Below are 23,149 nucleotides of genomic sequence, written 5' to 3'. Positions count from 1 at the left end.
TCAGTCATAGGGTAATAATTAACATTTTATTTCCATTTTTTTAAGATTAAAATTAGTGAAAACTTCATCTTGTTTTCACCTATTGTCTGTTGTACAGACCTTGTACAATGCACAGCAGCATTAATCACAGAGGAAAATATGCTTTGTGCTAGATTATACGCTACACCAAGAACAGCACAGAAGACATTACAGAGCACATAGTGAAAACAATACAGTAAAAAAATACAATGTGGTAATAAAAGTAAGTGTGACTGTATCCTGTTTAACCCCCGTGCCCACTCTACTTCCCTCAGTCCCCTGTGAAGTGTGCCGCGTCTTCTTTTTGCTCCTCTCTTATTTCATCCACTCCAAACTAACACTCGTGTCTCCCTCTCTCCCCTCATACCCCCTCTAGGCTTGTCCTGAGCACTTCACCCCTACATTTCAGGAACCAGAACACAGACACAGCTGGAGTTCTCTAGAAAAACTCCTCAAAGCAATGATGGTCCACACACACACACACACACACACGGGCAAGAGATCAGACGCAGGATCGTCATGCTCCTGGAAATTTCCCAAAAGAGTAAAATTTTATGACCTGAAACATAGAAGAGAATAAACAAAGAAAGTGCTTCATACATACATGTAGCACATCGTGTTAGTGTTAGTGTTAGTGTTCGCATGTGTCAAAGAGCTACAAGCTCGTTATTGGGGTAGTGGCGGTGGTCGGGGGCGACTGACCAAAACATAAACAGTAAATGAACATTTGAAATTGTTGCTGAACACATTTGATCAGTATTTTTATTTGAACACGTTTCCATTATCTCTGATGACACGTCATGATACTTTTATGACTTGATGTAATACACTTCTGACACATCTATATAGCTTTAGTATCTGTCATTAACAGCTCTTGCATGAGCCACTGCTCATTGCTTTATGGTTAAATGCCCATTTTTAACTGTATATTCTGAAGACATATTCAAATTTAGTTTAAGGCATCAATAGTCACTGTAGTACATGAAAACGAATTACGAATGATACATGTGCTTTTGGTTACCACATCAAAACAACTGCTAAAACACAATGTAATGTCTTTTTGATCTATATCAGGAAATCATCCAGGTCCCAGGTTTTCAGGATGTTAAGGAGCTGTCTTGTTTATTGTTATTTATTTATTTATATATAATATTTTAGCAGAAATGTGCCTATAGTCAGTTGTCTTTATATATGGTGACGCTGTGAAGGTTTTAGATTCCAAACCACCGCATGAAACCTTGTGTCCTGTAAATGTGCTTTGTTTTATGATCAACGTCTTAATGTGTTTTCTAAATCTCACAAAAAAAAGGATCATATTTTCTTTGCTGGTTCTGGGCTTGGGTCTTTGTAACAATCAGTTGGGTGTGGACTGGACCAAGGATATGACTTGAGGCTTTGGTATCTCTGCTCTTTAAAAATAGAGCACTCCTCGTGGCTTTAATAGACCTTGACTACTGATGTGCAGTTAAGAATATTTCAGCAACCTCATCATTGTGGTCGTTAGAGCTCGCTGAGCAGAAACAGGTGGAGTTGGTTTGTTATATGTTTGTGGGCGGGGCTGAAAGCAGGAAAGTTCCGATTCTGTCAGTAGCGACGGCGACTTTAAGAGTCGCAGAGTTAGGTGTTTTATAGATGGAGATAGATTCTCGCATAGACGGCTCATTTAGGACTTTTTCCCTCATTCCCTGCCAGCTCCATTTCAGGGGGACCCTTGTTTCTATGGATACCGGTCCGTTCTATACTAAATAAATATTCAAGTTACCAGGCTTCAATGCAGATTGTGTCGAAAGTGATGATTTAATAAGCCACCGCCTAACATTGTGTTGCACCATTTAACATGAGACTGTATGTCGTGAACGAGAGTATGCTTTACAGAATGACTGACCAAATACATTGTGTGATAATCAATGATGTACCTGCTAATTATTCATTATTATTCATTATGAAATCCCTTTCTTGTACTGAATAATGTTTGAAATCCCAAAGAAAATGTGTACTTTACACATCACATTATAAGCACATCGAGTTGTTTGGGCCTTGGTTCTACATCTAAATGCAGAAATGGACCCCATGAAGTTGTAATAGTCCGTTCTTTTGGGAGTTTGGGAGGCAACTGAAGCTTCTTCCGTTCAGAATTAGTTCAAAACTAAACGACCAGTGTTTTAGCAGTGGCTGAGATACTTTATGTTGTATGAACACTTTTTAGTATCAACTGAAATCTTATTTAAAACATTACTTTATAAATGACCGAGCCATGTGTCCAACTCTGTGAGTTACAGCTGAACGTGCATGTAAATCTCTCACATAGTCACAATAATGGCGTTGACGGGCAGATTACAGTACATGCCGTCATCGATGTGTTTACATGTTCTGTAATCTAACTGGAAATGATTCAACTTCTCATGCATGTCTTCCCTGCTCTTCACGCTTTCTTTTAGAATGAGGTACACTAAATATTAAAGCTACATAGCTCATTAATCCGTCTCTAACTGTTTTCTTGAGCCTCTTTGTGTTTTATAATGATTTGTATTATTACAAGTTGAAGAATGTGTTTTTTTTTCTCCCCCCTTTTGTGGTTAATTCTCCTTTCTCCAAAATATTAATGCATGTGAAAGATCTTGTTTTGTTCAGGAAGCAGAAGCCTATTAGTGTTTTTTTTTCCCTTTGACCTTGTGACATTGCCACTTGCGTTGCCACTGTAATAATAAGGCTACCAGGGCTCCCACCGTCTTTTTTCAAAGCTTCAGCTGGTGAGGCGTGTGCACGCGTATGTGTATTGTTCAGCTGATTTAAATAATTGGTGTGGTTTACTTAAAATGGTGCCAGAGAGAAAATTATGTTAATGGAATATTTAAAAGGAAGTTGGAGAAAGATAGTAACCTCACCAAAGTGTGTCCTCCTCGCTTTTGTTATGACTTAAGATGAGTTTCGCTGTAAGGAAACGAAATGATCCTCCCACGAAAAGAGATGGTCAGTGTCGTTTACACACTCGAAGGAGCTCAGTAGAGCCACTAAGACTGTGAAGCAAATTAACTTTTGTGTGATTCGTGCTATTTCTGGGAGTTAATTGCACTCAGACGGTTTCTCTCTGTGTGGATGTGTCTATGTGTACAGTAGATGTGGATGACTGGAGGGACTGAACAAGGGCCATAGTCTTCTGTTGCTGTGTTTTTTTAGTTTTTTTACGAGTTTGATTGTGTGTATGTTACACTCAGAATCAATTACTTTCTACCTGCTTAGCTGTTGTTTTTCCTTAAAAAGCCCAAACTGTGGATGCAAAAGAAGCAATGATAAAAAGCGGCACTTTCAACCTTTTCATGCCTGCAGGATATTCTGGGACGAGAACCAACATTATGTTGTAAAGAAGTTTCAGTCATGACACAATCAGGGAGGTGAATGAGAAGCAAGTACAAACTGTACCTGTTAAATGAGAAAGAGACGTTAAATATGAATTTTTAGCAATGATTTACTGATTGTTGCCCGCTTGTGTGTGTACGTGTGTGTTGTATATCCTTCACAGCTAAGAAGTTTGGAGTCACAGAGGTCCCCATGGAGGCAGTGACGTTCATCTCGCACGCGACGCAGTCACGACTTCGCACTGTTGTAGAAAAAGTGTCTTCCGTCGCACAGCACAGACTGGACTCTTGTAAGGTAAGAGGAACATGTGCATACGTGCACCTCCTTTTGATCTGTGTCTTGTATTTCTGCACTGGGCAGTGGCAAGTTATTAGTTTTCAGCTTGAACTGCAAGTGAATCCACTCCTCGTGGCTCTCGTGGCTGTTCCACTGTAAATAATTCTTTCCTACACTTTGTACTGTTTTGCTGTGTCATAATACAATCACCAATATAATCAATCAGTACGTCCTGGTGTATTTCCTCTTCTTCCTCACACATGCTGCAGTTTGGCGAGCAGAGCCATTTTTGCTCGTCAAATTTCAGTCAGATTGAGGGTCAGAGAGCAGTAAATGCACCTCATTCCGTTTCTCACTGAAAAGAGCAGAGCGGGAAACTCTATTCTAGTAACTTGAGAAAGTACGATAAGCTGACAGAAATGAACAAAAGCCAACATGGCACTGTTAAATTTACATGTTGATCCAAAATAGTAAAACCCGTTCAAATTCTACACACACATCCACATCGTGCAGCCTGTGCTGTGCTGTTAAAATTGGCCAATGCAGTACATGTACATGGTCTTTTTGGAAGAAGGTACATGGGTGCACTTGTCATAAAACTTTTTTACTGCATGACACTCATCTACCCATTTCCCGTGGCTGTCAGATAAAGCCATAACAATGCATCAAAAAAGTCGGTTTGTTATGAATTTGTGTCGTTACGTTTAAACGTGTGCCGTGCATACGTGCAGGTGTTTATGTTTGAACGTGTATAGTGAATAGGAATATTAAAACTCACAAGGGACATCGTCTAAAGTGGGTTTGGAAAGACGTTTTATGAGAGCGCTGACTTCTGTTGGTGTAAACGAAGAGGACACAAGGGACTGGGTGAGATGGAGGCAGATGATCCGCTGTGGTGACCCCTAAAGGGAGAAGCTAAAAGAAAGAAGTATGGGCAACTTTCACACACAGAGTGGGATGGGATACACTTTTTTTACCCACACATAAACAATCAGTAGACAAACGTAACAACTCATGAACGACGAACATTAACACATGAAAGTTAATATGAGAACTTGTCTTTACCCATACGTTGATAAACAGTCTTTTCACTCAATCAAAACTTGAGCTCTGAAAGTCCTTTGATTCGTGACTGTGCACAGCTGCACACTTTACTCATTATCAGTAGCTTTATCTCTCACACACGTTGTATATATCTGTATAACCACATATAATTGGCGCACATTAAAGGGCAAATCTATCTCAACTACAAGCTTCAGTCTCGACATTATTGGGAGGAACTGGGGGGAACTTTGAAAATGTTTTTCCCGACACCAAGGCGGGACGACGATGAGGAGGAGGAGGAGGAGGAGGAGGAGGAGATAGGAAGAACGTTGCTACAGCTGTCACCGTCTTGTTTTGTGCCCCTTTTTCCCCCGTTCTTTTCGTTTTCCTCCTTTGTGGTTTTGTAAATGAGGTGTATGTGAGAAACACGGGGCTCTGTGAAGCCACTCTGTTGACATCAGCGGAAAAAAAAGAAAGCACGCTCTTGAGAGAGAGAAAGAGAGAGAGAGAGTGGGAAAAGACCAAAAGATGAAGCGGCCTTAAAGAGCACCCTGGCTTTGTCAGTGGCGGCAGGAGAGTGCAGGCTCAGCGCTGCTACAAAGAGGAGGGAGACTGGATAAGAGAGGGAAAGGGAGGTGGTGCTGGCAATGAGCTTCCTCTGATGTGCCTTTTGTGTTCTGTGCCTCTCTCTCCCTGTCTCTCTCCCTCTCCCTCTCCCTCTCCCTGTCTCTCTCTCACACACACGCGCGCTCATACATACACGTAACAATACAAATAATGGAGAAATCAAGTGCAAGAGGAGAACAGAGCTGCAGATGCAGATATACACACTCACACGTGAAATAAGCAATCATCCTATTAACTTTTGATGACCTACAAAAGTTGTTTTTTACCTTTTGTCTTTTCTTTTCCCAAGTGACTGGTGATGCTCACAGTGTAAAGAGAAGCAGTGTCTGTAAATAGAAAAAAAAGTTAGTGCCTTATCGACTTTTGATTTGTTCTGACTGTCGCCGCTTCTGTCTTCTTGGTTCAACCAGATGTGCGGTTCATCGGGAAGTTTATTTATTTATTTATTTATGGTAATTAAAGTGTTATGCTATTGTGTTTTTATTGTTTTGTCTGCTAGGTTCATGTCAGAGTATAGGGTGCCATCATACACTCACATGAGGGTCAAAAGACATTTTTCTCTTGTAAAAGGATAATAAGTCCATGTTTTGCAGTTGCAAATCAACCATTATAAACCTATAAATAGAGTAAATGAATTTTGTATATGTGTAGAAAACCTTTGTGTGTCAAATACAAATCTTCTTCTCAGTGTGCATTAATGATAATTGGTGCTGGATGCATGATGCATGCACATCTCAGAACCAGGATTCTTATTTTCTATCTTATATCAGCACAAATGAAGTAGATCAATTGTGTTTATAATCAATAGACACGTTGATTATTATTTAGAGCTGTTGTTGTAAAGTCCTCAATATTTTACCATTTATTGAGGCTTGATATCTGTTGTTTTTATTTGTTGAGTGATGGAGACTTAGACAAGATTAGACCTCGTAGCTTTCTTTTAATTCTCAAATGTCTCATTTCTGCCATTGATATCAAGAGAAATGCAGCACCATCTTCACAGTGAACAACAGGTGTTTATTTTATTTTTTTCCAGATCATTCCCTGTGTGTAGAAGTTCTGTGTGAAATGTCCGAGTCAACAACTAAATGGGACACCGACCTTTTTTTTTTCTAAACTGATACCGTAGCGGTGATGTTCTCTCTGTCTGCATGTCAGGATGATGAGTGCTACGAGCAGGCTGCAGACGTTCGCTCTCAGCTCCGCTTCTTCGAGCAGCTGGAGAGAATCGAGAAGCAGAGGAAGGACGAGGAGGAGAGAGAGATCCTTTTGAAAGCTGCTAAAGTAAGTTGTTTTCAAATGCAGCATCCTGCCACATGCTTGTGTGTGTATATTTGTGAGATAGTTGTTTTGCTCCCATGCAACAGTGTGTGCTTGTATACTGGTGTGTGTGTGCGTGTATGTGTGTGTGTGTCCATGTTGCTCCTGTGCAGGCCCCTGACAGATGAATTAGAGTGTGACTCTAGTGGATGAAGTGACCTCCCTGTGTCCTCCCAGGCTTCTGGCCCCCGGGCTCCTCTGTCCTGGCTCTTCTTCTCTGGACACAGCAGGGAGGAGGATGCCTATATACCGTGCAACTCCCATACACTCACTACACACTCACCCAGCCCCATGTAGAACCTGAAAAACAGTATGTCAAATAAGCCAGTGTATCCATCTATTTGAATATAGTAGGGCTTCATTTTGGAGATTTTTCAAGCTTCACTTATCTATTTCTCATCAAAATATGCACTACTATACGTTACTGCAACTTTGATACCAAAGTTGTTGCAAAAATAAGGTGAAACTGAGAATTCTCACTGATTGGATGGAATAGAGAAGATAAGGACTGGGTACTAGATAGAGTCTAATAGTCTGACAGTGGTGAAGGTTGTGCTACAGACCAGCGAGTTAGTTAAGTTAAAATATTTGGCGATTCATTTAAAACATCAGAAATACAGTGACGTCCATAAAAATTAGATGTCAAAGCAATTTCTTGTCTTGGCTTCATTAGTTTTGAAGTCAAATGTTATTCATGCTGTTATTCAGCTGATTCAATTATTTAGTGAGAGAAAAATTCTGAATCCTCTGTACTCCAATTATAAATAATGATTGCATAATAATAGTTTTTTTAAAAAAAGTATTTTATTAATGTAGTGTTATTGTTTTTTGTACTTTGATGAAAAACTATTAATAAACAGTGTAGTTTTCCGTTTGATCCAATTAATAGATTGGTCAACATTGCACCATGACAATAAAAGAAATAAATAACTGTACAATCGGAATATCTACACAAGTTTTATATAACAATATAAAAGCTACCTGTTCCATAACAGGTCCTTTGTATTTTTACCCGCCCACTGTTTTGTTTCTTTGTTTCTTTCTTTTTTTTATGGATTTGTTTATCCGTGAATAATAAGTCTTTAAATTTGTGAAAGATCACTATAGACTAAAAATAAAAAGAGACAGAGAGACTCTTTTCTAAATGAATATGCCCTGCGGGGCGACATTAGCTGACAGCTAGGTTAATTTAATTAAATTTAAATAGAGCCAATGTCCAACAGTAAAGATTCTCACTGCAGCACACCTCAGTGTCTTAATTGCATTGTTACGCTCTGGTCCTGTCATGCAGGACATTAGAAAAGCACCTCATTCATGAACCCCGGCTACCAGACCTTACCAACTAACTATTTATTCTCCTAAAAGAATTCTAAATAAATAGTCAGGTCGTAAGGTCTGACTAGAACCAGATCACGTCACTCCTGTTAATGAAAGAAATCATTTTCCCTCAGCAGGACACAAGCCAGTAAAGCGTGTTGTTAAAAAGGGAATGGTAAAGCTTTAAGATGTCAGTTTTAAGTCAGTTTTAAGTTCTATTTAAAAAAACAAAAAAAAAACAACTGTGAAGATTTGTCTTTATTAACAGGATTTTTGTATTACACAAGCCCTGACGAGGATAGTTTGACTTCCCCTCGTGGCCGTGGTTTTTTTTTGCCTCCTGTTGCCATGGCATTTCAGGTCAAGGAGAAGTTTGGAAAGAGATATTTGCCTGATGAGGGTAGATTTATTACACCAGCACACTTCATGACTGCATTTATTTGTGTGTGCAAAATCTTTTTTCTGACTGTTTCGACGTTTATAATGTGTGTATGTAAGATAATATGGCTGTTATCCAACGACTACAGGCTGATAGTAAATAAATAGATAAATAAATAAATAAACAAAGTCGGGCTTAGTGAAATGCTTTCGTTAAAATTTTAATGCATATCCCAGTTTGACAATTAATAAATGTCCGATTGCAGCTTGAAATATTGTTTTGAACAAACGTTACTGATGATTGTTTGGTAAAACTGTAACTTACTGTACATTAGAGCTGCAACTGACGATTATTTTCATAACTGATTAATCTGTCGATTATTTTCTCGATTAATCGTTTGGTCCATAAAATATCAGAAAACCTTAAAAAGTGTTGAGCGGTGTTCGTCAAACCTGGAAATGATGATGTTCTTAAATGTCTTCTGTCTCCACAAACTAAAATGATTAACTTTTAAGGATTTCGTTGTTATCCAGAGCAAAGAAATTAAGAAATTTAAAAAGCTTAAACATTCTTAAATCTATTTTTAATCATGAAAAAAGCTTCAAATCGATTAATCGATTATCAAAATAGTTGTCGATTGATTAATAATCGATTAATTGTTTCAGCTCTAATGTACAGTACAGTAAAAACATGGTAATAGTATGGTAATCGTTTTTCTAATAGGGAAGTAATCTAGTGATAGCATCATATTTCTAATGTAATTGCCAGCTCATTAATAACAATATCATAATTATAACATTACAGTGAATAATGTCCAGGTAATAGCTTGGTAATGAGAATTACTATCGGCTGATGAAATATATTATAAAGTTAAAATTCATCCCCCCTTAGGTTTCACACATGTTTTCTATTGTTATTAATATAAAGTGCATGTGTCCAACAAATCCTGAATGCCATGTTTTAACTCTTTAAAATGCATTCTTTAAAAATATTGAAAATGACAAAAGGGATCTTTTTGTTCACACTCGCCATTTTAGACCAATGTCCAACCCACACAGAGAGAAATCCATCACTGAATACATCATAAGCCTCAAAGCTGTGTAATGTTACGCAGCCAGAAGACATGTTGCATAAATGTCTCCTCTCTCATTTTTACCCCCCTCACATGCTGTGTAGAGCATTTTTACACCTACTTCATGTAATATTGAGTATCTAATATATATTGACAGATTACTCAATGTTCATTTAATTCTACTCTTTCCACGTGCAAGCCTGACCTGAATGTAACGGTTACAGCACACTCATTGGTTAGTGTTAGTCAATAAAGGACATGTGAGACAATCATTTGGTACATACTCAAAGTAGCAGAGGATAAAAACAGGGCTGACACTGGGGACACAAGGAAAAACTGATTTTAGCCACGCAACGAAGGCCCGACTAATAAAATCTACACCTGCTTAAGTTGAGAAAATAAAGTCGGAAAAAACTATTGTCCTGTAGCTTGTGGACAATATGAGTTCAAATCATAACACAATATTCCATCATGATATCGCAATAAAGATATCCATCATGATATTTCACAGCATTTCAAAGTAAAAGTGCTTGTTTTGATGTGGAACTATGTATAACTTAAAGGAAAATTAAGGAAATAATAACACGTACAACCGTAATTAAAACAACAAACAAGCTTCTATATATTTAATGTAAAGCTGAATGTCTTATTATTGTGATTAAAGTATAGTATAGTATTATATTCTATCTATATTTAATCACCTCGCTGGCAGCTGGTGCCTCAGCCACACATGCTGTGTTTCAAAGGAAGAAGAAGAGGTAGTTGGCCCTGTTTTTATTATAATATTATGATTTTAAGTGGTGGGCTGCATGTGGCCCACGGGCCGCCAGTTTGCCACCTCTGGTCTGCGATATATTATCTTGTTATGGTTGTTAACTTGCACACTCCAAACGTCCAAAAAGAAAAATCAGCATCTTTAAGTAAGAGGGATACCGGAGCTGGGTTTGATATGTTTGTGTCACTTTGGACAAATGATTTCAACCACAAACACACAAAATAACACAGTTGAACTTACTGACGGAAGCAGCAGTGGATCAACAACTCTAACAGTGAAATAAGAAACTAACATATTCTTAACATACAGTATGGTAGACTTCAACAGGTTTAGATTTTATTAGTTGAGGCTTTTTGTTTTTCCCCCCGTGTCCCAGCAGCCACATTTGTCAGTCACAGACTTGTTCGCGGTAACGGCCGGGGCGCAGGGGGCACGCACGACAAAGTCAACATTGACTGTGGGTCAGTACGTCATACGGCCACGCATTAAAAAAGTCTGACCTTCCTTTCAAGTACAGTATGATTCACCCACACGCAGCAAAGCTTGTCAGTGTCCATTTCCCAGTCCTCTTCTCCACCTCTCCCCTCTGCTGTCTCCTGTCAGTGGGGAAACCAGGGCAGCTGACAGAGGAGATGTGAAGCATGCCAGTGGCACCACTGCCCTCTGTCAACAGTCCATCTGTACTAGCCCCTCCTACTCCTTTGCCTGCCGCCTCCCACCTCACTGCTTGCCTCTCTCCCGCTTCAGCACCAGCTAATTTGACCCCTTAAAAACACACACAAAATAATCCTCTTCTCTTACAACCGCCCTCCCTTCCTCCATGGCGTCCATTTCAAATATGACTCAAGTCCTGGGGGAGGCTCTGGGCAACCAGAGGGCAAACACATTAGTCTTGTTTAAGATACCGACCAGTACGTGAACTGCCAGATATCTTTAAAGCCAATTAGCGGGACGGCTGGGAAGAGAGAGAGTCTTGGTGCAAAAGACGGGAGGATGAGAAGAGGAATGGGCAGCGTTAGCATGAGCTGCTGTTTTGGAGGAAGGCACATACTCGGGTGTGAAAATAATCTATAAAACTAAATTTGGAAACAAACCGTCTGACCCTTGGAAGGTACTCTGTTATGGCGTGTTATGGTGTAATCCTTTCACACATGTTTCACTTACAGTAGGCCTATACGATACACCTTTTTTACAAAGTATCAGTGGATAACAAAAGTCTTAGGGGGGTTTTACGGACCTGACCTAATTCTGGCTAATCCAAACAACTGTATTCATTTAGTTTGCAGAACCGTGATGCGCGGGATCGCCTGCAGTGGTCAGCCGTACATGTACGTTTAGCAGTGGTGAAGGATTCCCAGGGACAAGTACATCCACCCAGATCTTCACTGCTGATTAAAATAGAAGTGCTGTGTTGTTACGCCAGGGACATACACACGTGCACGTGCACGCGCGCGCACCCACACACTCACAGCAATGGGTACTAGCCACACTGGCTCACTGTGATGCACACATACACATGCTCAGCCACTGCCACTGATACTCACTACATCCTTTGCCCTGTGTGTGTATGTCTGTGTGTGTGTGTGTGTGTGTGTGTGTCCTGGCTCGTGCAGAATTTTTAATAACCTTTTTTGATTAGAATCCCCCTCCAGCGGCTTATTTAGGGCTGGATCTGGAGCAGGTTTAAAGGCCACTGCCCCCCGAGGGGCGCTCCATCGCACTTCTCTGAATTCAAATACGATGTCCTTGACACCTCTGTATCCTGTTCCCATTTTGCACTATTTTTTGCTGCAGCAGCAACAGATGAGTGGCGACGGGGGTGGTGGTGGGGTGGGCTCCCTAAACCAGCTGTTAACCTGTGTTTCCCTCCCCCCCTCCCCCTTAATACTCCACAGAGTCGCTCCAGGCAAGAGGACCCAGAGCAAGCTCGACTGAAACAGAAAGCTAAGGAGGTAAGCTGCAGCGGAGATCATTACCCTTGACATTTCCCCGACTCCAGCGTATTAATTTTTCATGCCTCACTACATATGTAATGCCATTTAAAGTCAGACTTAAAAAAGTTTGAGGAATAATTTGTGCCGATTGATGTCCACATGTGTAAAAATGATTTTCCAAGCACTGAAGAGACGCTCCACCCCTTCTTTTGTCTTTTCCCTCATTTGTAGTATTTTTGCATCTTCATCTTATGCCAGTTTGGATTTTGACAAATTACTATTAATTTTAACTTTAACTATTAACCTTTGGTAAAAGATGAGCTGTGGGACAGGGTGTACAGGAGTAACAGTGGTGGACTCCTTAGGTTTATTCAATAAGAGGCAACTTTTGTGCGCATATCAGCGACCAAGCTGCATGAAAAACAATGATAGATACTGGCTGAATGCTATTTCTCTTTATCATTTTGTGCAGTATGTAGTTATTTTTGCTGCCGTAAATCAAGTTGTCAATTTTTCATGAAAACTCACTCCTCATGGCCACGACAATAACACGGTGAAAGCATATAAGGCTTATAAGGTAACACATTTGAATGCAGACAGTGTCTGTTTTAGCATCATAATGATTCATTTAAGCCAAAAAGTGGTCTATTGAGGCTTATAAGGCAATAAGAAAAAAGTAGCATGAGCAAACTTGTCCAGCTGCAGAAATATACATTGTTCAGTCAAACCAGTAAGTTGAAAGAGAGTTGTGGATGTAGCAATGCATTAACTTTCACTGCTATAAAGTACAAGTGGGAAGTGTTCTAACGTAATGTAGTGCACTGAACTTCTTCTCGTCACGCAGTTCTATATCCTCCTTATTTTAAGAGTAGGTCTTTGTGTATAATAAAATTCCCCCGTGGATCTCAGAAAGTAGCCCACTCTTCTTTTAGTGGTTAGTTAATGTTGTTTACGCAAACGAAATACTTCTGTCACATTGGAAGTTTGCATTTGCTTTTTCACCCCCACCTCCTTTGTTTACGCGAGAATAACTTCATGGGGTGCTTTTAGTCCTTGGCTCGCTAACAAGGATCAAGAGGATTGTTTGGAGCTTCCACGGAGAAGTCGGTATAGGCAGAAGTATAAAAACAGACACCATTCACCTGTTGTTGTTGTTGTTGTTGTTGATGCAGAAAGAGACGGATGTGGTTTCTTCTGAGCCACTTAAAAAGAGCCTTTTGTTAATCCAGATAAAGTTTAGTGAGCACTTATGTGCCAACGTTGTCATTTTTTTTTGCTCTCAGTTCCACAATATTCCACCTGACAGCTCCACAGTGCAACCACTGTCTTTCAATTTCGCCCATGCAGCCATTCATGTATATAAAGGGCTAACTGTGAATGTGGCTCAGGGGCAATTTAGCATTGTTGTTTGGCCAAAGTATTTAAATTCCAGGATTTTACCCAACAGTCTTTGCTGTTGAACTTATGACCTTCAAGTGACAAGTTGACTTCTCTTACCTCTGGCTACTGGCAGCGTCCTGTCTTTTCTCTGCTTCTCTCCCGGACGTTTCTTCCGAGCAACAGTGAGCCCTGCTGCAGTTTCAAACATTCACACTAGATCTTCGCTTACCCATAAGCTCCACATATGCAAATGAAGTAGCGTAATAGGCAGCATGATCGGTCTGCCCCGGGGGCCATGTGATCAAAGTGGATCTCCTCCCTGTTAAGTGGCAGTCCGCTCGTCATCTGGATATGGGCAGATTAGTGCTTCGTGAGGAGATGCACATATGCACATCTTCACCTAGAATTTTAAGTAGATGGTTTGGAAAATTGTTACTTTTACGTAACACTTGCTCCTGATAGATAGAGGCACTACCATCAACTTGCCCCCTCCACCTACCCATATATGCAACACCCCTCTGCCAGCCCTCCCTCACCTCTTTCTTTTTTTGCTTAATGGCCGTCGTTTCTCAGCCCCCGTGCCGCTCCAGTTTTCATCACCTGACTGGCTAAAGGGGACAGGGCTGGCTGTTTGTGTCACTGCAGAGTCTGTCGGCAGCTCACACATCTGCGCAAATTTCATCAGGATAATGAGCCCAAGCTACTCTTCCAGGCGATGGGGCAGAGGAGCTGAGGCTCTCTTTAAGCCTCTCTCCATGATCGTACGTACATGCTCATTCACACACACACACACACACACACACATGCAATGACAAAGACCAAACCGTTTTGAAGAGATGGAGTTATATTTTACGTTTTTGAGTTTAAGTTGAGCTGGCGCATGACTTGTTCTGAAAAAGGCAGGTAGAGTGTGTCTGTAAACTAACCACTGCAGACCCCGAGCAGTGGGAAGTAGTAATAGCAGTTGTATTTGGAATCCTTGATCGATAATTCCATGATAACATTTCAGTGTAATTTAAATAAAGAGGTCTAAAAGAGAACTAAACTCCCCCAGGGCTCCGTTTACAGCCATTGCAAAATCTGGTTCAAGGCGGTTAACTTTGACCAACCACAGAGAGACCTTAAAAGGAGAGTCTAAAAGATAATCAGACTACAAAACACAATAAAACACGTGTTATCATCAGCAGTGTCTCAGAGATGGTGAGATCGCCTCGGGTCATATGTGAAACAAGTGTGTCTTTCTGTGGTCTTCTGATAAGAGGGGGCTCAGGGCATAGAGCTGTGATCTTGAAACTATAGGATTTTAACAACCTGCGAATGAAAATCAACAATCAACACTTTTTTCCAAGAGATCCCGATCACGGCAGCTTTAAATTACGAGCAGTAAAACCATGGTATGAACTGTCAAAGTTCAGATTGAATCTCAACTCAAGGCAATTTCATTTTCATAGCCCGGAATTTCCGCCTCGTAGGATTTTACAGTTTATAAATCATGCAACACCTTAAACCATCGACTTAGGAAAACTACACAAAGGAGGTGAGAACACAAGAGTCTCCTGTGCATCTCCACGATGCCTCATCACGACCGGGATTTAGTGGAGGAAAGAAAAGAGTTTTTGGTCCAACAAAATGACATTTATTTACACCCTGTCGTTCCACATAGGTCACATCACGAGTACTTGAATAGCCTCAATCAATCAGGCCGTAACAGTATTAGTTAGTTCATACCTTTTCATTTTCCATCAAGAAACCAGCACCTTCTTAATTCCCATGGCTGCCCTTTGACCTTTAGTGTAATTTGTTTGTGCCATAATAGTGATAAATAGGTCATATTTGCAATGCGCCCATGGATTTACAGACAAATGTCACTGGCTTCATTTGTTACCAAAGAAAATATGAAATTGTGATTTTCTCTAGGCGTACCAGGAAGTTATCTGTTTTCTGTTATTTCTGAGCGGATCCGTGGATGTCCGTTTACAACATCAGAGATAATGGTACTTATATGATTCATGTTTTGAATAAAAATACGTGCATTTCGCCGTCTGTGTTTCTCAGACAAGGACTCCAGTTTTGGCACAGGCTTTAAAACAATAAGCTTTTGAGCGACGACCTCTGCTCCGACTGCTGACCCTTTTGACGACCAAGCCAAGTCAGGTGACCAGCTTATAATAATTCACTCCCTGTTGTTTTCAGAACAGCGTCATGCACCTGTTCCTTCCACCGCACACCTTATCTCGGTCTCCCTCAGTGCACTCAGTACCTCACAGTATTGAAAGCCTTGCTCGAGAGCCACCATCAGACCCAAAACTTTCACCTGCACGTAACATATTTTTGACTCTCAGAGGTTGATTACTGACATTTATTAAGCACATTCATGCTCCCTAGTGAGTAAAGAATTTTGAACAATCCATGAACTATCTCATAATCTAACAAATACAGTGTCATTAAGTTTGCAGAGCACTCTTGTGTCGATTCCGTGGTCTTTCGTTTCAGATCTGACCTCTTTGTTTTATAAACACTGTCGGCGCTGCAGAGCTCTTAGCAGAATCTCAGCGTTGTATATTCATGCCATGTCTCTAATGGCGTATCATTATTTGCACCAGCAACTTAATCCACAACCGCTGCTCCAGAAATCGCTGGCAGAGATTTTTGCGTGAGAGAGACAGAGCAGTCTAGCACCTCTGCTTCCTCCATTCACTAGCATTTGGCCGAAAGGTCAGATGAGCTATTTCAGAAATGCCCCGAGTGAAAATCAATGGGCAAATCGTGGAGCTCAGTTCCTGTTTGTTGTTGTTGTTAGTGGTGGGTCTGTGTGTTCTGCCTGTTCCATCAGTGAGGCAGGAGGCCAGGCAATGCCTAATCATTGAGAGTGAGAGAATGAGAGAGCGGGAGACAGAGGGGACCAGCGCGAGAGACAGAGACAAAGAGACGGAGAGGAAAGGAGACTTGAGGGTGGGGCGGAGGGGCATCGAGAGAGATGGAGAAAGAGTTAAGGCCGGTGGAGATACATCACGATGTCAGACACACAGATGCACTGCAGCCAAAGATTCATCATCGCAGCTGCGTCTGCAGGCACAACTGGACGCAGGAATCAAGTGGAGTGGAGGAGAGGCCAGGTGAAGAGGGGTGGGGGTGGGGTGACGAGGGGGGAAGACAAATTGGTTACTCCAGTTGGACAGATCGCCTGTTTGGTTCGGTTCAGCTGCAGAGACCAACCACGTTGATACTTTCTCTGTGTGGCACAGCTCATGTGGGCGAGAACTCCCGAGTCCCACTGTAGTGCCAACTGGACACATCAGTTTGAAATCTACAAATATTACACACACACACACACACACACACAGTGATTTAAATGCATTTGATGCAACTCAGGTGAACAACAGCTGTTACAGCGAAGACCAAATGGATGAGTTAAGCTGATTTATTAACTTTATTATCAGCTTGACCATCGACTCGGCTTGTTGTGATGGAATGTCACAATTGTCTGACTTGTGGAAGTTACATTAAAATCACTTCTTTCCACTAAAGTATACTAGTTGTTTGATTGTTTGTTTGTTCCTTTTGTTTCACTCCATCTTCTTCTGTGTGTAGAAGTGGGTGATGGTCGTCAGCAGCAGCATTGAGTGTCGTCAAGCTTTCCCGGATGAATAACGGTTAAAATAGGGTTAACGTCATCTGATAGCCAAGTGTTTCTTCTCCTCCTTCTTCCCCCTTTTTTCCCCCCCACCAGTCTCCCACATTACCAGGCCCTTGAATCAAAACAATCCAGTGATTCCAGAACAACACCCAGAGAAACCTGGAGCTGTCCAGTTGCATTCTCTAAGGCTTATTTTTTTTTTAAATATTGTTCCTCTGCAGGAATTTTCACCATTACCACATTAATTCAGCTCAAACTTAACTTTGACCCTTGCGCGGCTCCAATGACGAGCCTGCATTTATGCATCCTTCTATGTTGGATTCTATGAATCATATGAGGCTAAAAATGTGAAACATTCTTTAAGCCTCATACATAATTGTGTACATTAATATTTGAATCACAACCCAGCTAACATTCACATACATGTTTTTTCTTTGATTGGCCTGACGTCCTCCACGAGTGACCAGGTCATGGAAAAAATTGGAATCCACCCACACTGAGAGCCCAGTCAGAGCCTCGTGCTTTTTCATAGACTAGAGGCTCTAATATGTCAGAGGACACTGTAGCATTCCCTTAGTTTTTACAGTATCAGGCCAGTTATATGTGCAAGTTCATAGGCTCTAATCCTCTGGCCTTCACCAAACTCCACTGCTCAAAGAGGCAGTTTCCCCCATTAGGCAGGCCCCGGGGCAAAAGCCTGCTCCCCTCCTCCGTGTTTTCTCTCTTTCTGTGCTGACTTTCAAAGAGAATTCCTGCTGTTTTGTGTGTCCCAATTCATAGTTGTTATATTCTTATCTTCTGGCCTCACAGATGCACAACCCTTTATGTGAGTAGCAGCATTCATGTTCATGGTCAACTTGCGAGTAGAAGAAGATTCGACTCATATGTTTTTTTCTTCCTTTTCTTATCTAGTTTCCTTATTTCTTTTCTCCATACAAATGAGGTCCATTTAGCAGGTGCCCTTTTATTAGAAATGATTCCAACTGTAGCTCAATTTTGAAAAGATCCTTCAAGGAGTCGATGTGAATAATTGAATCAACACTTAGAAATGTCTGCTGGTCCTCGAGATGTGTACAGTGCAGTGTAGCCTGTTTTTATTTGTTGCTTTGTTGTCGGTAGTCTTAACTTCAGTTCTTTTCTTTTCTTTTTTTTTTTCACCTCGAGATTTATTACAAGAAAAAAGGCAAGCATTAAAAATACCTTTGGTGTTCCTGTGTGTTTTCGAATATTACAAAGTACTGTAATGAGAAGGAAAACAACAAAAAAGGAGTTTTTTTTTCTTCTTCTTCTTGTGCCTCAGAGGGAGATAGCGACTCATCTCCTTGCTGTAGAAGCCTGTAGGTTCACTTTTCTCTTTGTGTGCCGGAGCACTCGTTGGGACTCCAGCGACATGGGAATTGGGCATACTGAGCTACGCTGGTGGCGAGGTGCCATCCTCCTGTGCTTGGGATATAAGTGAGAGGGAGGCAGGACACGTTGCAATTAGGCAACAAACACCACGCACACGAGGATAGCTGAGGAGAACGGGGGAAAAGAAAAGAAAGTCTCATCTCCACCAGCTAACTTCTCCCGTCTGACCTCTCACATAAACACACTTCCCTGAACAACTCGGGCTCGTCTTTTGTCCTTATTTCATTTCAAACTGGAGGTGTCATTTCTATGGAATTCATGTGGGAAAAGGACAGTAGTGGAGGGCTTTGTGAGGTGAAGCTCAGTGTGCCAGCTTGGCCTGCATGTTTCCATTAGATTGTCATGTTGGCTAATTAGAGAGCAGCAGCATGATTCACCTTGTTAATTAGGAGGACTTGCACACCATGTGCCTGGGGGCGGTGTGGAGAAGAGCAGCCCAGCCTCAGAGCCTGCTAGTCGCCTGCTGCCTGTGAAGATTCTCCTTCTCATCTACCTTCCTTTTCACTTTTTTTTTTTTTTTTGATTTGGAAATGAATAAATCATTGAGATCGTCCTCTCTCAGAGTGTGAATATCTGAGTATCTCATCTTTTCCTGGATGCAAATTAGGCGTGATCAATAGAAGGTGAGCGGCGGATCTAAATGTTAAAAAAAAAAAAGGGGAAGAGAGAGACAGGGAGAGAGAAGACTGCTCGGTGAAGCACAGCAGCATAGAACGAGACAAAGCAAGAGAACATTTAAAGTAGGAAATTTTCCCTTGGATAAGCAGTATTTTTAATGATTGCCACTCTCTTTGCTCCGGTGTGACACTGTCAGCATCTGCTTAACACTGACTTCTGGCTCCTTCATTAAACGCTGCTCTTTGGCAAAATGAAAGTGCAAATGTTATTATTTATTTAAAAAAAAAAAAAGAAAAAATAATGTACTCTGAAGAGCATTTTCTTTATGCGCAGATTTCACGTCGTCTACGTCTGCATGCTTTAATGCCTGCAAATAAGTTGCAAATGAAGAGGAACCATGGGGACATGATAGTGATGCTCACATAATGACCTTAGCTCCGGGGACAGCTCAGGGCTCAGAATAATTGGTCCTTGGCCCCGAAAACATTTCTGACATACTCAGCGACAGAGGAAACGGCACAGTCAGAGCCAAGACTATTAGCTCATGCATGTATCTTGAATTCATCTACATAGGTAAAATCATTTTACTGTTTCTTTTTCTAAGATATTTAAAAGAAGTGGTGATGAAACCGAACGGCAAAGGAATTTTCTTTGATAACACTTTACGAATATGTATTTGTATTTGTATTTGGCTTGAACATACCAGGTGATATGCTGTACTACCTACTGTGGACCAGGGCATTATTAGTACAAAGGTTTATTTTCAAATCAGTTTATATTGATAATTATTGCAATAGATTATAGTCTAATAATGAAAAGATTCAAATTCTTTCTCCCGAGGGAAAGTTAAAGAAAAGCAGTTGTGGTTTTAAAATTCCTTATGGACAGAGAATCATTTCAATGATTCCAACGTTATAGCTCTTCACACGATACATATACATTAATATGAATGAATAGTCGACCTATCCTCGAGCTTTAAAGCAATGCAGTGCAATTGTATATCTTAAAAGTGCGGTGAGACACGTGTCAGTGCAGCATGCACACTCTATTTAATTCTAATATCAAATCTTTTTACCTTTGCTATCACATAACATATGTGATTGTTGAGTTGTGGCGATGATGTCACATAAGTCTCTCTCTCCAGTTCTAACACAAAGGCTTGCCTCACCATTAGTCACTCAAGGTTGAACTCATCTCTTTGTAGTGTCTGAGTGCAGATGGAGAAGTGAAACCTGATTGGTTGCCGCAAATGGCCCTTTCCCCCCGCAGCAAAGTAACTACCAGGCACTTCACATGAAGGAAGGCCTCAAGATGCAGCTCACAGATGTTCGCGTAATGTCGGCCATGTGGGTGTCAGGTGAATGAGATCCATGGATTACAGTCGTTCGGGAAGCGCGTTCGTAAAATGTCGGCACACAGACGTGTTCAGGAGTAATTCGGCTATTTTTAAACCCTGAGCCCGTTTTCCATTGTTTTGTGGTGTTGTAAGTGATGCCTGTGCTGGCTGAACAATGTCGGAACAATGTCTGCGACTGCGATCCCATCGCCAAACGGCAGCCGTGTTAATTCCACATTGTTTTAGTCTGCGTCACAGTGCATTCACTCAGTGTTTGCTTGTTTGCTTTTGAAATGTAAGCGTGTGACCAAAAAGGTCTGGCTTATTGAAATGCAAGACTTTGTGGTAACAGAGTAAATGTGTTCCGGTAAGAGTGGAATCACATTAAAGAACAACAGTATTGTTAGGAGCATGTGGTTTATGACGTGAGCTTATTCCTCGTGTCTTTCTCATACACTGTTAATGGTAAATAAAGAGTAATTGAAGAGTTTTTGGTCGCTCTATTTAGATACACTTACAGAAAATGTGGTTATGGAGACACCTACTGTTGCAGAGAATACCACACAGGCCGTTTTGTGTACTTTGGTTGGGGTTATGTTTTGTCTGCTCAGATGAAACTTGTAGGATTGTTGTTGTGCTTCTACGACTGACATCATGACGTCGATTAAAACACTGCTGTTTGGCTAAAGTCACGTCGGCATAATTCGGGAAATGTAACCATGTAGTGGAAGATAATGTGAGCTGGGAATATCAACATTTTCTGCAGACATATTATAAAGTGTGTCTCCATACTGTAAACTTTGCGTTGGCTTTTAGAGAATTAGAGTCACAAGGTTGTGAATTTGAATCTTCCTGTGAGACAGAATCCCAGTTTTGAAGGCCACATTTTTTACAGCATTGTAAAAGCTAAAGACAAAAATGCAAGTCAGGTTTTAGGACAGCTGCGGTTGAACTTGTGATGACTACTACTTGTGATGAGTACTCGTTTAATAAAGTTTTTTTATGGCTGCTCTTTGTATGACTGCTCATAAATAACTATGCGTAGTAGACTGTAAAAATGTAAATAAAAATCAGCAAAAAGCATTTTACCGTAGTCATGTTTGTGCTGTTTATTCCTTGTTTGTGGGAGAACAATTTGTGTGACGCAGTTGGAGAATCACGTCTTTGAAATGACTCAGCACAAATGTGTTGTTCACAGCTTCACAGTTAAAATGAATGGTCAACAAAAATGATGAGATACTTGAGGTTGTGATGTCCATCCCTAAGTAATATCTTGTCAAACACCAAAAGTGCCATATGTCATTTACTGTATATAGCTCATCCTATAGTGTAAAGGTTAGAGCCATGCTAAGAGAGTAAGCACATTTCCATTGGAACTACCTAACCGTGCTTAAAATGTATAAACTATCTTTAGGGAAATAGAAGCGTTCACCAGAGTGACATATGTCATGTGTGTGTACTGAGAAGCTCCCTGCTGTGACTTGGTGGACCTCGGCTGATTAGGGGAGGGTTATGAGAGACAGGCAAATGCAAAAGCCGTGGTCTGGCTTTTATGCTGTGGTCTTTGCAGGGCAGAGAGCCCTCAAGCTTCCTTCACAGCCCCATAGCTGCTTGTGACGTCAAGCAGAGCGTGTTCTGCTCTACCAAGGACATCTGTCTGTAAGCGTCTGGGGGGCCATGAGCAGCCCCTCAGGCCAGGAGGGAGGGAGGGAGGGAGGGAGGGAGGGAGGAAAGAAAAGAAAGAAAGAAAAGCCTTTGTTTAAAAATGAAAAAAGCAGGTTGGCCATCATGGCTCCTGCAGCTTATCCTCTTCTTCTTTGCTTCAAGCATATCACGACGATGTTGAGGCTCTTGCCGTATTCTGGACTTGTTTGCATCATGAGAGAGACCATGCTGCTCTTTCTGCCATGTTGAGAAACTGGACTGATCTTTCTTGTTTTGAGCTTGATGGACATTTTGAACAGTCCATCAAGAGCAATGTCAAGTTAGACTTTTTAATTATTAGATGAAACAAATGGATCAGGATCTTTTTTTCCCCCCACCTACACTCACTCTTGATTTGGTTTGTAAAATAGAAATAAAAGGAGTCATATGTGTCGTGTTGTTGTGAATCAAAGCAACAGTTTTGGAGTCCACAAGGCAGTGACAAACGTTAGTAATCAAAGTATATCCGCGTAACACTATTGAACTTTTATTTTGCATTTTACTTTGTGCAGACAAATGTCTGCTCTGCTGATGATTATTAACCTCTACTGTCCCCACACTGGATGTTAGATGTCTTGAGTCAATTATGAATTTGGAGACTTCTAAATATAGCATAAATCCATGACACAAATACATCTTAATAATACATGAAATTTGATGTCTGGTGCTCCACTTTTCACACTGTGTTACTCCGAGGTGTTTTGTTCGTATTCATTCACACAGTTATTGTGTTTTTGGGGAGGGTAGCGGGTCTCGTCACTTTTCTTGCTTTGTGTCATCGTAGTGTTAACTTGTACGTATTTAGCAGGGCGCTCAAAATCCGTTTGAGAGATTTGTGATTTCAATTCTCGTCCCATTTCACCACGTCGGGCAAAACATGATCACCTAACATTGTGCTCTTTGCATTCAGATTAAATGAAACCCTTTTTTTTCCAGACAAAGCTG

General features: G+C 41.0%; 1 protein-coding gene across 4 annotated transcripts in view; it reads left to right on the top strand.

Moving 5' to 3' along the window:
• The window catches only part of LOC122772307 (transcription initiation factor TFIID subunit 4-like), a 75,670-nt gene that overhangs the window by 26,220 nt on the left and 26,301 nt on the right, over positions 1 to 23,149 (top strand). For all 4 annotated transcript variants that reach the window (XM_044030242.1, XM_044030241.1, XM_044030240.1 and 1 more), the window contains 3 exons: positions 3,539 to 3,669; positions 6,481 to 6,606; positions 12,081 to 12,137. In XM_044030242.1, coding sequence (XP_043886177.1) covers positions 3,539 to 3,669; positions 6,481 to 6,606; positions 12,081 to 12,137 — 314 coding nt within the window. The remainder of the gene's footprint in view (positions 1 to 3,538; positions 3,670 to 6,480; positions 6,607 to 12,080; positions 12,138 to 23,149) is intronic.

This window comes from Solea senegalensis, linkage group LG7, assembly GCF_019176455.1.
Source record: "Solea senegalensis isolate Sse05_10M linkage group LG7, IFAPA_SoseM_1, whole genome shotgun sequence".
Classification (NCBI taxonomy): Eukaryota; Metazoa; Chordata; class Actinopteri; order Pleuronectiformes; family Soleidae; genus Solea; species Solea senegalensis.
Note: the sequence above shows the minus strand (reverse complement) of the source record. Positions and strands in the feature narration are given on the sequence as shown.